This window comes from Monodon monoceros, unplaced genomic scaffold, assembly GCF_005190385.1.
Source record: "Monodon monoceros isolate NGI ecotype Baffin Bay Population unplaced genomic scaffold, NGI_Narwhal_1 Super_Scaffold_5, whole genome shotgun sequence".
Lineage (NCBI taxonomy): Eukaryota > Metazoa > Chordata > Mammalia > Artiodactyla > Monodontidae > Monodon > Monodon monoceros.
Genome location: NW_021703782.1, coordinates 63,582,548 through 63,597,728, shown reverse-complemented (window position 1 = coordinate 63,597,728; position 15,181 = coordinate 63,582,548). Strand labels below are relative to the sequence as shown.

The 15,181-nt window shown below is 43.0% G+C and overlaps 1 protein-coding gene across 9 annotated transcripts in view; it reads right to left on the bottom strand.

Moving 5' to 3' along the window:
- TJP2 (tight junction protein 2) overlaps nucleotides 1-15,181 on the bottom strand; it is a 134,036-nt gene that overhangs the window by 18,861 nt on the left and 99,994 nt on the right. For all 9 annotated transcript variants that reach the window (XM_029202538.1, XM_029202539.1, XM_029202534.1 and 6 more), the window contains 8 exons: nucleotides 14,432-15,020; nucleotides 10,329-10,432; nucleotides 9,252-9,405; nucleotides 7,601-7,709; nucleotides 7,362-7,495; nucleotides 5,854-5,920; nucleotides 4,677-4,827; nucleotides 828-936 (listed from right to left, as the gene is read on the bottom strand). In XM_029202538.1, coding sequence (XP_029058371.1) covers nucleotides 828-936; nucleotides 4,677-4,827; nucleotides 5,854-5,920; nucleotides 7,362-7,495; nucleotides 7,601-7,709; nucleotides 9,252-9,405; nucleotides 10,329-10,432; nucleotides 14,432-15,020 — 1,417 coding nt within the window. The remainder of the gene's footprint in view (nucleotides 1-827; nucleotides 937-4,676; nucleotides 4,828-5,853; nucleotides 5,921-7,361; nucleotides 7,496-7,600; nucleotides 7,710-9,251; nucleotides 9,406-10,328; nucleotides 10,433-14,431; nucleotides 15,021-15,181) is intronic.

The following is a 15,181-nucleotide window of genomic DNA, read 5'->3' as shown; positions in this document are numbered from 1 at the left end:
TCAGACTCAAACAGATACACTGGCTCTTCCTGGATCTTGAGCCAGTCCGCCTTTGGACAGCAACTACACCATTGGTTCTCTTGGTTCTCAGGTCTTTGGACTTGGACTGGAACTAAACCATTGGCTCTCTTTGGGTCTCCAGCTCACCAACTCACCCTGAAGATCTTGGAACCTGCCAGCCTCCATAATCATGTAAGCCAATTCCTCACAGTATCAATAAATAGCTCACTTTCTCCCTTTCTCTGTCTGCCCGTCTCTGTCTCTGTCTCTCTCTTTCTATGTATAGAAAGATATATATATATATATATATATATATATATATATATACACACACAGACACATACACATCCTATTGGTTCCATTTCTCTGGAGAACCTTAATACAGTTGCCAATCAACTGTACTAGTTGAAGCAGACAAGAAGATTCTATTAACCCCCATTTTACAGATGAGAACAATAAAGCTTGGAAAGGTGAAGCAACTTGTCAGACTGATACGGGTTAATATGAGAGCTGACCAGCAGGTGTGGCCCTTTCCATCTGTCATGGAAAAACTCAATAATAACTTCAGGCAGTAATTAAGGATGGATCTCTGTCCAGAAAAGCAGTTTTACTCCAAAATCACACAACTAGTGAAATTCTTTCAGTAGGTGCACAGAAAATATGTGTATAGAAAGTTAAATGGTACCCGAATTCTTTCCACATACCTATGACCTAGAGATCAGGTGTCAGGATCCACTTCGATATTTTAATACCCAGATTTTCCTATTGTACTCCCAAGCTACCTCCCTCTCCTACCGCCCACTAAACTCATAACCAAACTTGCTCACCATCAGCTCGGCTCTGGGCTAAAATGGTCACCATTTCGCCTTTGGGGATTTCTAACAGGTAGAGAACGGCATCCTCCCGAACGAGCCCTCTGAAATCCTGTGTGTTCACCTGATAGGAGGGACAAACAGAAAAAACAAAACAAGAAGAAATAAGTTGTTTTCAAAAAGGTGCCACCTGTTTTTGATCTGCTTGTTTTCATCAGGGCCTGCCCACAGCAAACCTCAGATGTAAAGAAGTCCTTAGTGCCCTATCCAGGGACTCTTAGCACCCGGCCTGGGCTGTGGGCACCACCATACCCTCCTGCCTCCCCACACTGCCCACCCCTTAGGACTACGCCATTCCACGAAGGACTCATCACTGGATCAGGTTAGAATTTCTTGTAGCTGTGTCTGCTCCCTCCTTTGAATCTCCTGTAGAGGTGGCCAGGAAGGTACAAATCCAATTACTGTAATGCAATAAGGAGTGGTGGGGTCTATGGTAAATGAGTGTGCTGGCCCAGCTTAAGGCATTAATACTTTTCAAATTGATTCAAATAAAAGCCTGCAAATAAGGATTCTGACCAAAACCACCTTTCTCTTACAGCTTCTAGCACCTGAAATTGAAGAACATTAGTCTTAGGTGGCAGACCATTAGCCTAATCTATAGGCTTTTAGTTTAAGCTTCTGATACATAACGGGCAAGAAGCTCACATTTATTCCCCACTGAGTAGGGTACACTGTAAATAGCTCTCAGAAGACAAGTTAGAAAGCAGGTAAAATTGAAAAGTGGGACAAAGAAAAAGACATTTTGACATCTTTGTCTTTTACCTTGAAAACCACTTTAAAACAGAATAATTACACATAAGTAAAATGTAAAAATGATTTTAAAGTACCTAATATTTTGATAATGTATTACAGAAGTGAAGATACAGAATTCCTCTGAAATATTTTCTTCAGTCACCGAGGACTTGTAGAATCCTTTAATCAAAGAGTAATGCCTTACTACTGAAAAAAAATCATTAATTGAGTCTAATTTAATTAAGGTTGGAATTTACCATTAAGTGAAAATAGGCATGAGATTAAAATTTACTCGGTGCTTTTAAAATAGAGTGATTTACTAAACGAATCACGTTAACTTTTCCATTGAAGCAATATTTATAGCATTTAAGACAGCTCATTCCCATCTCGCTGTCCCTGAATTAGGGATATTCACGCTTTGGTAATTAATCCTTTCTTGTGCACCATCTGCAGATCTACATCTGTGTCTATATGTGGCCACGTGTATGTTTTTATATGCACTGTACATGCTTGTATTTGTTTATTTAAATAAGATAGGGCCACAGGGCATGGGGGAAGACCTTGGAGGTCCCTCTGTCTTTCTCTATTCAGAGACTGCCCTTCTGTCAAGCCAAAAACTATAATGGTCAAAAGTAAAGCAACACATGGTAGCTAAAATCCACATGGTTAATAACCAAACTTAGGAGCTTTTTTTTCCTCTTTCCCTTCCTCTAATAGTTTCTGAAAGAGAAATGACAATCATACCAGGTAAAAAAATAAGCAAAGAGATAGGTAAGCCAAGCACTAAAGCATGTGCACTTCTGTTAGTTACAAGGCACATATTTCGCCACAGCACACTCACTTTTTCGTTCCACATGTCAAGCTGTCACCTTTACAAAAGGAAGAGCTGCACTTAAAAAACCCACAGCAGGGTAAAGTGCTTACTGTATGTACATTGTACCCTGATATATTCAATTTGACCATGAAAAGGAGTGCTGAAACAAATTAAAGGAAGAAAGGCCAGGACAGCACTTTGGTTAGGTTGTACAGCCCTCCCCAATAAATATCCTCTTCCATTATCTATTTAGTAGTCTACACGGTCTAGCTGTGTCTGCTGTGAGCCTGAAGAGGATTCTGTGTCAGCTACGCTAAGGCTGTGTCGCAATTTATCTGCCCCAGTAGGTGAGCTCAATCTTTTTCACCCCTTTGAAGAATTGAGAGCTCCTTTTGTAGTCAACAGAAAATTTCCACACACCCAAGAATGAGGACCATCTACTGCCTGACCTCCAGATGAGACTACTGCAAAAGAAGCTGGTTCCTGGGCTTCCCTGGTGGCGCAGTGGTTGAGAGTCCGCCTGCCGATGCAGGAGACACGGGTTCGTGCCCCGGTCCGGGAAGATCCCACATGCCGCTGAGCGGCTGGGCCCGTGAGCCATGGCGGCTGAGCCTGCGCGTCTGGAGCCTGTGCTCCACAACGGGAGAGGCTACAACAGTGAGAGGCCGGCATACCGGGAAAAAAAAAAAAAAAAAGAAGCTGGTTCCCACAGTTTCTTCCTTGTCGCCAAGGTGGTAACAGGAAACAAGACACGTTCTCAAGTAGAAAACATTGTGTATCACGACTTTTACACATGGAAGTGACTCTCATTTTAACGACTTAGAGAGGTCTGTCAAGCCCCTAAGTGAATTTACTATTTTTTTTCATGAAAATTCTGAAAATCCTTTTCCCCACAGGGTACAAAAATATGTCATCCTTGAGCCTTCGTGAGCAAAAGTTTCCAAATTCCTACCTGACTTCCTACGGTCCCACATCAGTTAGGAAACATGCTTTTTCTTCTTTGGCATCAGCCCACGAGTAAATTGGTATAAGCTGGCACTCAAACGGGGCTCTTATCGGTAGCACTTGGTAAGTGCTATTTCCTAGGATCATGTGGTACCCTGAGGTTCACTCAGGTACACTTAGTCTTCTAGGATCCTGTCCAGAGCCGAAGAGGGTCTAGAATGTCACTGGAAAGCTTCAGCAAAGCTCAAGGTCAAGGTTTGCTCTTCATCGGCTCCAGAAATGAAATCTGAACTACCACCATGAGGCCAAGGTCCAAGAAGGAAAAGGACCACCTCTTTTTGTGCTCTGCCTGCTTCCTTTGGGAATTCTGCTTTTCTCCCCTCTCCTCTGAGGCTAGACGCTCTTACCAGACCACCTAGTACGCATAAGAAATGCAAGTTTACAGAAGCAGAAATTCCCCAGCATTCTGTATTTTTATAGTCAAAAGGTACTCAGTGTTCTTGAAGTTAATACTGAAGTCAGTGGAAAATACATGATAAAGTGTCAAAGATGAGTTGGTTATCCTTTTTTTAAACCAATAGATTATACAAACATATATATAGTAAATTGAAAAGTACCAATATTTGATTAACCAGGGATTCTCCTTCCTGGACAATTTTAGATGTAAGTAACACACTGAATGGCAGCAACTCGTTAGTTTCCAACAGGATAAAGAACAGACACTGACTTTCCTACTCTGTGCCAAGAACTCTGCTGGGCGCCTTGCGAGTATCATCTGTTCTAATGTTCCCAGGGTGCCTGTGAGGCAGGTATGCTTATCCCCATTGAACAGATACAGAAACCCGAGTCTCAGAGCCGAAGCCAAGGCCACAGACTAATATGAAGCTGGGACAGTATTCAAATCAGATGATCTGATGCCAATACCCACCTTTGTTCAGTTACAGCACACGGCCTGAAGAGTGACAACCAAGCAGGGGAATCAACTAAAAACCAACCATTAGCAAGATCTTTTGAAAGCTCTTCCACCTAGGCCCTTAGCTGAAGTCTCCATTTTTTTGTTAATCAAATTAATAAAAATCTTTGTGAGGTTCTTGAACACTATAAAGTCCCACAGACATAGGGATGAGTTTTGGGTTCCAGGACTAGGAGACAGGACCCATTCGAAGGAAACAGAGACCTGATGCTTGGCAGCAACAAACCTGCAGTTGGTCTATTTTCACAAGCTGGACCACTTTCCTGTCCCTTATGTAAGACCCTCCAGAAAACCCCACTCTTTCCCAGTAACATTTAGAAACAGGGCTGGGATTTCCTACCTTCAGAATCTGGTCCCCTTCTTGAAGACCTTCTTGCTCCGCTGAGGTACCCTCTTGAATGCCGGCCACAAATATCCCGACATCATTGCCACCTGCCAACCGGAGGCCCACACTGTCTCCCTTCTTGAACCTCACCATTTTGGTATTGGGGCTGCAATGGGTTCCGTTTCAGGAAAGAAAGATGGGAGATTTTTTTGGGGGGTTGGGGGCGGGGTAAAGGAAAACCAACATTAGCAGTGAGCAATTTAATTTATTCTATCTATAGAGTGATTTACCCTTTTAAAATATCTCTCTCGGGGCTTCCCTGGTAGCGCAGTGGTTGGGGGTCCGCCTGCCAATGCAGGGGACACGGGTTCATGCCCTGGTCCGGGAAGATCCCACATGCCGTGGAGCGGCTGGGCCCGTGAGCCATGGCCGCTGAGCCTGCGTGTCCGGAGCCTGTGCTCCGCACCAAAAAAAAAAAAAAAAAAAAAAGCTCTCTCTCATTTTTCTCACATAATCTATAATTTTATCTTCCTTGGGGCTGTGAGATGAATATCAGTAGGCCACTTTACCAGTGAAGAACAGAAATAGAGAATGTTTAAGTAAACTCATTCAAGATTAAAAGCAAATAATGGGCAGGATTGAGCAAAAATCAAGGCCATCTGATTCCTACTTCAGGATTCTTTCAAAGGAAAGCCTGCTGACCCCATAGGGATCCTGTCAAATGGAGACACAGCCTGGGTCCAGGGAAGCAGGATCCTAATCCAGAGGCCACTGCTTGGAAGCAGGGGTTCTCACTGTCAAGTGCAGAGCACTGTATCACTTCTCCCCTCCCTCCACATGCCAGGATCACCTGTCACTATAGCCCCTACAGAGGCACCATACTTAAGCAATACTTCATCCATCTGGGCGTTCTTGACCTGGCAAACTCAAGTATTCAAAATAACATCTGGAAAACTAGCCAGGTAAGCAGACAAGCAGACAAAGTTAACATTCACTCACTTCCGCATTTTACTCGTCCTACAAATGATTTCTCTTTCTCACAAACAGTAGCAATAGGGGTTGGTTAAAGGGTAGCTGATTATATGCAAAATCACCATCTATAGTTTAAGAAAACCATTCTTCCAAATTTCCATTAAGGAGATAGAGCTGTGTGGAGGAAGAAGGGGAAAGCAAGAAAGACTGAAATACATACCCATATATTGCTAAATCTTCAGGACTCGGACGAAGAACAGTTCTTGGGGCTGGTTTTGGTGGAGGAACTGTGGATTAAAAAACATCATTACCGACCTGGACTAACAGGCTTTGTCTTGTCTCTAAATATAAAGATCACAAAATCCACAAAAAATTCAAGTCTGTACTCTATGCTACATATATGTTATCACGTCAAACAAAAATGTCAAGTTTAATTTTGAGGCATTAGTAGGTGTCAATGATTTCTCAGAAGAAGTGAGAAGAAAATGAACCTTTAAAATGCAAGGTGCATAATCACATTTACAAGCAGGTAGCATTTTTTAAGTAACTTAAAAGCCATGTAATAATGCTGTTTTCTTTCCACGGATAAATATTTATGCATTTAAATCATGATAATTTTATGGGGTTGGGGGCAGGGGTAGGGAATGGAGTTGAGATCAGAAATGGGACATAAAAGGACTTCAACTAATCAAATTTGACAAAATGTGACTGTGACATAATTAGAAGTATGTATTTTGTCTCTTCCCCACCCTCAGAGATCCTAAAGTCCCTTTAATCTCAGGAGTGAAAGGGGTGCCAGGAGTATCTTTTGCTCTAATGTTCCGTCTTTGAGCCCAGTTCCTGACACAGAGGTCCTACATCCCTTGCAATTTCCTGGGTGATGGGAGCATCCTTTGTTCTAAAGAGATGACTCCTGGATAGCCTCAGGATGGGGCTGGTCACCAGGAAGAGAAAGCCATGCACATGACAAAGCCTCCATAAACAAGGGGATTCAGAATGCTTCAGGGTGGGTGAAAATATTGAGGTGCTGGGAGGGTGACGTGCCTGGAGAGGGTAGGAAAGCTCTCCACCCTCTCCCCAGACATTGCCCTATGCATCTCTTCCATTTGGCTGTTCCTAAATTGTATCTTGTGTTAAAAAAAAAAAAAAAAGTAATAGTAAATAAAGTGCTTTCCTGAGTTCTGTGAGTCATTCTAGCAAATTATCAAACTTGAGGAGAGGGTCATGGGAACCCCCAGTTTAGAGCTGGTTGGTCGGAAGTGAAGGCGGCAACCCGGGACTCGTGACTGGCGCCTGTAGTGGGGGCATCTTGTGAGACTGAGCCCTTAACCTGCGGGGTCTGCACGAACTTGGGTAGTCAGTGCCAGAACTGAATTGAACTGTAGGACACCCGGTCGGTGTCTGGAGAATTCGAGAACTGGTAGTTGGGCAGAGGGCAAAACCCACACAGTTGGTGTCAGAAGTGTTGTGAGCAGATAACAGTTCAGGTTGGGATCAGGGATGGGAGACAAAAGGACCATGACTAATGGAACATAACAAAAGGTGACCAATCTGTTGGCACACAGGAAGAGCTGTTATTCTTTGTATTTTTCTCAATGTTAAATGAGACAGGAGTGCCTCTTCCATATATAAAAATGATTTTAAAATAATTTCTCTCTCTCTTTCCAGCCACCTTCTGGAATTACCAAGCACTGACACCTGAACATGACGGTTTAAAATGAGCCTCACCTGGGGATTCCTCTTGGTATGTGGGTTCCTTGCTGGGCTCTGCGCTCACTGCAGCTGCAACATCCCCAGTGGACTTAAAGGGAGTGGGTGTGGCGCCCATCCTGGACCATCTGCTATGCGTGTCCTCTCTTGAACTTAAGCACACGTCACGTTAATGTCTCATCATGTGACAGATTTGCAAATACGTATGTGCGCACACTCACAGGGATGTGGGCGAGGGAAAATACTCATCATCTTACTTCGGTCTTTCCTTCAGCTTTTCATTCGAGGAATGATAATCATAATCGGAATACTGCTGTCGTCTGTCCTCCGGAGAAAATGATTGGTTTGACTCTATTTCTGAGATATCTGATTTCAAAAATAAGAAAAGACTTCTTAATAAAACATTTGAGACCTGTGCCAGAAATTATTCTATTCTCTGGGCAAGGAAACAGGGGAACTGGAAGAGAGGGCAGGCAGTAAATGTGCTGTTAGTCTGATAGTCTTTCGTTGGAAAAAAAAAAAGAATCTGATCGTTTGAAAGGAAAGGCATTAATGAACAAAGAGGGCTCTAAATCCAGAATTTTATGTTCCTCTTTCATCATACTTTCCATCAAAGCTGACACTGAAGAGACAAAATCCAACGATGGGAATATATATATGTGTGTGTGTACGTGTGAATCTATATTAGTGTATATACACAGGTACACACACACACACACACACACTCATTTTGAGTGTGCACATAGACCAGTGCTTCTGAAACTTTAACGTGCATACATATCACCCGGGATCTTGTTAGAATGCAACTCTTCTGGGCCGGGCCCGAGATTCTGCAATTCCATCAAGCTCCTGGATGACACGATGCTGCTGGAGGGCTAAGCAGCACACTTGGAGTAACAAGGAAATGACCCGTAAGCTCCTAGCACCCTGGCATTACTTCCTGCGCTCGACGTGTTTTCCTGTATTCAGAGCAGTAGCCACCTGATTAGACACTGTATATAAGAGAAATTAAACCAAGTTTTAAGGTTTTATAAAGTAATTCTTTTAAAGATCAACAAGTCCGTTTCTAAACTTGAGAGCTTAATATTTTCTAAACTTTTCTGCACAAAGCCAATACTAGATGATTAAGTAGGAAATAGCATGCCTATTTATTTTTATTGGTAATTTTTACATGGGTAAAATGTTATCGTGTGTACTGTATGTCAACTATACTTCAATTAAAAAAATAAAATGAATAATAAAGACATGCCCAAGAGCCCCCCGCCCCGCCAAAAAGTAAAGGGCTAAGAAGACACAAGACCATTTTGAAGGACAAGAAGTTGGATTTGGCTGTGGAAATAAATGAAGAGAGACCAAATAAATAAATGTTATCTTATGTAAAATTCATATTCAAATTAAAAAAAAAGAAACGACTATAGCTTCATAAGAGAAGAGGTGACACAGATTGCTAACCAATGAATACCAGAATATTCAGCCATTCTGATTGAGTCTATTATAGTGTCTACCAGTTTTAACTATCCTCTACATTGTCTTCTCTTTGTTGGAAATATTAAGTCACTTCAAAAAAAATCACATGATAAAGCACAAGAATGAGCAATTTACAAATGTATGTGGTTAGTTCTGTGAACCACTCCCACATACATTTTTTTACTAACAAGTCTTGTTTTCAATGGCCTAAATCAGAGTCCACAGGGACTCACAAGTACACCAGAATTTCATACTGGAATCCTAATTTCAACAGACCCTTTAATAAGAAAATAACAACCAAACCTGGAATTAAAGTTTAAAAGAGAGGCTTCTGTTAGCAATTTAACTTCCAGGTGAATGGCTATGCTAAATAGAGATGACAATGCAGAAGCAACAGTCTTACTCTCCTCCAGCTCAGCTCACAGCCTCCCCTTTCTTTACCTTCTATTTCTGAGTCGCTGTCATTTAATGAGGGGATGTTGATGAGCGTCTGCTTGCTGTCCCTCAACACCACGAGCTGGAGTTTTCCTCTTGACTTTTCTATCAGTTTTCGAGCATCCGTTAAAGACATGTTCTCAGTTACGGTTCCATTTATCTGTGTTTATGAAGAACAGTAATGTTTCATGCAATACAACTACCCAGAGCAAAATAGAAAATTCTTATTTTCCTCTTCTAAAAAGTTAAGGGCTTTGCTCAGTTACTCAAACAGACGTGGGCTTTAGGATGACTGACTGAATAAAAATGAATTATCCTTTAAATTAAATATAACCCCACATGCCTGGAACCCAAACACAGGCCTGAGAAAGCTGTAGTGTACTTAAGTTACTCTGCTAATTTATTTAACTTCCAAGCTCAAGACGATGGTTTGGTTTACTACTGGAACATGTTTCCTGACTAGAGAGGTTTACAAAAACGATTAAATATTCAGCATTCATATACCACCAACTTGCCCTCTCATCTTTCCTTCGTTTAGAGAACAGGAGCTTAAACTTTTAATAAACAGGGAAGAAGAAAGACTTTGTTGAGATTTTTTAAAAATTTATTTAAATTTATTTTATTTTTGGCTGTGTTGGGTCTTTGTTGTGGTGCGTGGGCTTCTCATTGAGGTGGCTTCTCTTGTTGCGGAGCATGGGCTCTAGGCACGCGGGCTTCAGTAGTTGTGGTTCGTGGGCTCTAGAGCGCAGACTCAGTAGTTGTGGTGCACAGGCTTAGTTGCTCTGCGGCATGTGGGATCGTCCCAGACCAGGGCTCGAACCCGTGTCCCCTGCATTGGTGGGCGGATTCTTTACCACTGCACCAGGGAACCCCCAAGATTTTTGTTTTTAACTGACACTACACTATTACAAATCTCCAAGTCTGGTTTTCCTGATAAAAATGATCTCTCTGCTGCCCTTCCTGGCTTTGTCTTATTATTGACTCCTATCTCAACAAAGTTTCACTGACTTGGCACTTGAATGCGGAAATACAGACTAGGAAGCTGAGCATGAACCCAGCTGTTCTCTGCCCTTTTCCACCCACCTTGAGAATTATGTCTCCTTCATGCAGGTTGCCATCTTTAGATGCTAGACCTGTTCCGGTCATTTCCTTTATGAAGATCTGACTCCCGAGCCGGAGACCATACTCTAGAAGACAAACACACAAACAAACACATATTTCATCAACGTGTTCAGAAAACTAAGGCTGGCTTTTAGGATGATTTAAAAATATGTATGCAAAATTAATTTTGCATGTGAGACAGTCTGTAAGCCCACTGGCCTTCACTTGTCAAAACAGTCAATGTCATTAAAAAAAAAAAGAAAAAGAGGCAGAGGGACTGTTCTAGATTAAAAGAGACATAAAAACCAAATGCACTGCATGAAACTTCACTAGATCCTCAATCCAATATGGGGTAGAGGTGGGGGGTAGGGGTGGATTACATTATTTTGGAGCAACTTCAAAATAAATTGCACTATAATATATTAAAAGGCATATTAATGCTAACTTTCTGAAGAGTAATAATGGCATTATGGTTATGAAGGGCAATGTTTCTATCCTTGGGAGATACCTGCTGAAATATTTAGGGCTAAAGGGTCATTTTGCCTGCAACTTACCTTCAAGTGGTTCCAAAACACCATTTAGAGACAGAGAGATGCGGTAGGGGAGGAAGACGGGGGAGGGAGAAAGGGAAAAAAAGGAGAAATAAAACCAATGTGGCAAAATGTTAACAACTGGTAAAATTAGGTGAAGGCTATTTGAGTTATTTGCCACAAAATTAACACTGTTCAAAACAAAATGTTGCGGAGGAAAAAAAACAATTCAGTACATCTTAACAGGCGTGTTCTACTGACAATACAGTTGCCTACAGGAAAGTACCACAAATAGCAAACCCTCTATCTGTAACAATTTAGATTGTGTGGGATTTGGCACTGAAAAAATGTCACTGTGTGAAGAAAAGGGGTAGATAAGCCAGCAAAGCAACAAATAAAGTATTCAACTAAAACTGGCACAGCTCTGGGGATTTATGGACTTTGCATTGTTCTCAAGAAAAACCACTGTATTTACTAAGTATGTATATTTTAAAATATTTTACATACTATTCAGACTATTCTGATTTTACTTATTAAACATGTAAAAATACACACTTTAAGGATGAATTTTGGTAATTTTAGGAAGCTACCTAAACCTAGCAGGTTTGAAAAGAGGCACACTCAAATTTTATTATTATTGTTATGGACTCAGTGAAGTCAGAAACAGAAAAATAAGTATCGTATATTAACGCATATTTGTGGAACCTAGAAAAATGGTACGGATGAACCTATTTGCAGGGCAGGAATAGAAAGGGAGACTCGAGAACGGATGTGTGGACACGGTGGGGAAGGGGAGGGTGGGATGAATTGGGAGATCAGGTTTGACATATATACACTACAACGTATAAAACAGATAGCTAGTAGGAACCTGCTGTATAGCACAGGGAGCTCAGCTTGGTGCTCTGTGATGGCCTAGTTGGGTGGGATTGGGGGGGAGGGAGGTCCAAGAGGGAGGGGATGTGTGTATACGTATAGCTGATTCACCGCACTGTGCGGCAGAAACTAACACAACATTGTAAAGCAATTATACTCCAATAAAAAAAAATCTTATCAATTCAAAATAAAGTAACTTTCTGCCACTTAGAAGTAGATTTAAAGATAAGTTTTAAGTGACTTATAGTAAGTTAGATTCAGATCTTACCGCAAGGATTAAAGCTGTTAAGGTCCACCCCCGCCCTTTAGGGAGCTGATACTCAAGAAAGAATAAAGGTAAGACAGACAGCATTTTCTTCAGGGATGGCAATTCCTTACAGGTTAAACAGCCTCAAAGCCCAGGACAGAAGGTTGAGACAAACTTGAGCAATGACTTCTTTCTCACGTGTCAACAATTCCTCCATCCTCTTAAAAACTGCACTCTTATTGTAAAATTACAAATAGGTTGCTATTGGTATGTTTGTGGGCACCTCTCAAATGAGGAAAAAAAGTCAGTTGGCCAGCTTCTAAGACTTTTACCAGCAAGGCTATCTGATGCCCATGAAACATGTAAAAGCTGGCCATGTGAATGGATCCTATTTTTCTTAATCAAATGTAGGTTTTGCCTGCAGCCAGATATTTGTAAAGATTAATTCTTATGCGATTCTAGCCAGTGATAGCTAAGCTACTGTGTCATCTTAGCAAAAGGTGGCTTACAAAATCTTTTAAAAAGTAGAACTTTGGAAAAAACAAACAAGCAAACACTGAATTCTAAGTTTAAAAAGCAAAATGGCCCAGAAGCAGTAAAATGTCGTATCAGCAAAGGGGCATGAGCCCTCTCTGTTCCTTAACAGTATTACTAAGACCAGGCATGATGTGGGCAGTTTCTTAGGACAAACATCTTTTCAATTGTGGGTCACAACTCATGAGTGAGTCTTGAAATCAATTTAGTTGAGTTGTGACCAGTATCTTTTAATTTAATGTAATAAAACCTCTCAAAAATCATCACACAGAGTTAAGTACCGTTCCGTGAAACACTTGGCCAAGTTTTTCACATATTGGTGCCTCCACGATTATTTGCAAGATGTGGTTCTTTCTGTGGCAGGAGGAGGAGGGGGAAGAGAAGGAGAAAGAGGAAGAAGGGGAAGAGGAGAGAGAGGGGGAGGAAAATACTGAAAAGCACTGCAAGGGGGAACTCAAGAATCTGGGTGCAAGTCCTACCGGACATGCATCAGCCTTCTGTGAAGGAGGCCTTGTGTCAAGTTATCTTTCTCAAAACTTCTCTACGGTCCACAATCTGGAAGCAGAATGGTTTTTACTCTGCAATTCTTGGGGGTTGATGAATTAATACGTCATTATCCATGGTTATAAAGATTTTCTAGAATTCTTAAATCTCCCAAGATTCGCATTCCTCAGAGATAGTACCATCTCAACTTTCACCTTTGTTTTCTGGACCTGGGCTCTGGTATCCCATTATTCGCATCCTTGCAGTTACCTCAATATCCTTTCAATAGGTACCCAATTGTATAACTCAACTCTTTAAGCTCCTCTAGAAGAACTAAAGAAAACAAGCCCTCTCATCTGATAGGCTCTTTAAAATGCAAATTCCCAACCTAAAAAGCAAGAGGTCTTTCACTTTGCACTCTTGGGTACTCTTATCTTTTTTCCTCTTTGAAGGAGGACAATTAGAGAACAAGCAGAGATAAAAGATGTTACCAGGAATTCAAAAAGTTGGAAGCTAAAACTCAATGCAGGGAATAGCTCAACATGGGGCTCTAAATCCCTGTTCATTCACCTACTTGTTTCCTATCATCTATTTCCAAGAGATGAAGTTTGAGCTCCAACTCCACCACTTACTTACCAGCTTCAAGATGTGGGCATGTCACCTCCCATCTCTGAGTTGCAGAAGCCTCACCTCACTGCAAGTGCTACTGGCTTGTCCAGCTGCCACAAAGGGGTTTAGTGAATCTGGAAGCGTATGCAACTGCTCCAGGCACGCAACATGGGACGGGCAGCCTGGGCCAGAGCCTGCCTCATCTGTGGACACACCAAAAACCTCTCTGCACCTTGCTATACCCACCTGTAAAAGAGGAATGAAGTCTCCTACCTACCACAAAGGCTTCTGGTGAGGATTAAATTAGAAAGTATTTATTCCACAGAGGGCCCTGGCATAGAGCAAAAACTCAATCAAGATTAGCTGGAGTATTGTCCCCTACTGTGGTTTCAACAGTTTAAGCTGCACTGGGTTCACCAAGAGAGCCTGTTAACACAGAGACCCCAGGGGCCACCCCAGTGCTTCTGATTCAGTGGGGGCTGGTCTGGGGCCTGAGAATCTACATTTCTAATAAGCGTCCAGGTGATATTTATGCTGCTCTGAGAACCACTGGCCTATTAGTTTAAAGCCAGATTTCCACCACCTGGCTTAGCCACTGATGATACAACTTTGTGCAAGTCAATGAACTTTTCTGTGCCACTAGTTTCGTTGTCTATAAAATGAAGATATGACTAACTCCCACAGGGGGTGGTGGTGAGGACAAAATGAGCTAATCTGTGCAAAGCATTTATTAGGTCAGTACTTGGCACACAGCAGGTTCCACGTAAGAATTAGCTATTATAGTGCTTTTCTTCATCAAGCATGACTACCTTCATTTGCTTTGCTTTTCATCAGAAGGATCCCGATGGGCCTGTCCGAGTCCAGCCGTCCCCGCGGCTCGGGGCTGGGGCTGCGGGAGTGGAGGCGCTCGCGGCTGCGGCTCCAGGACGCCCCGTACCGGGCATCCGCCTGGGCCCTGCGGCCATACTCCCGCTCCGGGCTGTAGGCGCGATCGTAGGTCGGGTCAAAGCTCCGGCCGCGGCTCCTCTCCCGGGCTCGCCGGTAGTCATCGTCGTCGTGGTCCAGGCCCCGCTCGAGGCTGCGGCCACGGCTGCGCTCTCGGGCTCGCTGGTAGTAGTAGTCGTCGTCGTCGTGGTCCAGGCCCCGCTCCAGGCTCCGGCCGCGGCTCCGGTCCCGCTCCCGGCTGCGCGCCCGGTCGTGGGGACGACCCCTCTCCAGGCTGTCCTCCCAGCTGCGGCTGCACTCTCCGCGGCTGCTGGGCCGGCTCCTCTCGCTGTACCCGCTACGCGCGCTTCTGCCATCAAATTCGTCCATCAGCTCGAAAGCCCGGTCATGCTCGTGGACGGGAGGGCTGCCCTGCGGCGGGGCCAGCTGGACCTTCCGGGGCCTCTTGACCACCTGTCACAAAACAGTGGGGACGCAAGACAATCACAACCAAACATAGAGAATGCAGTGGTTAAGAGCCCGGGTTCTCCTTCCAGTAAAACTCTTGTGTCCCCACCCAGTTGCTAAGCCTCAGGGTGCTCATCTGGAAAATGAGGACCCCCTCAGGGGGTCAA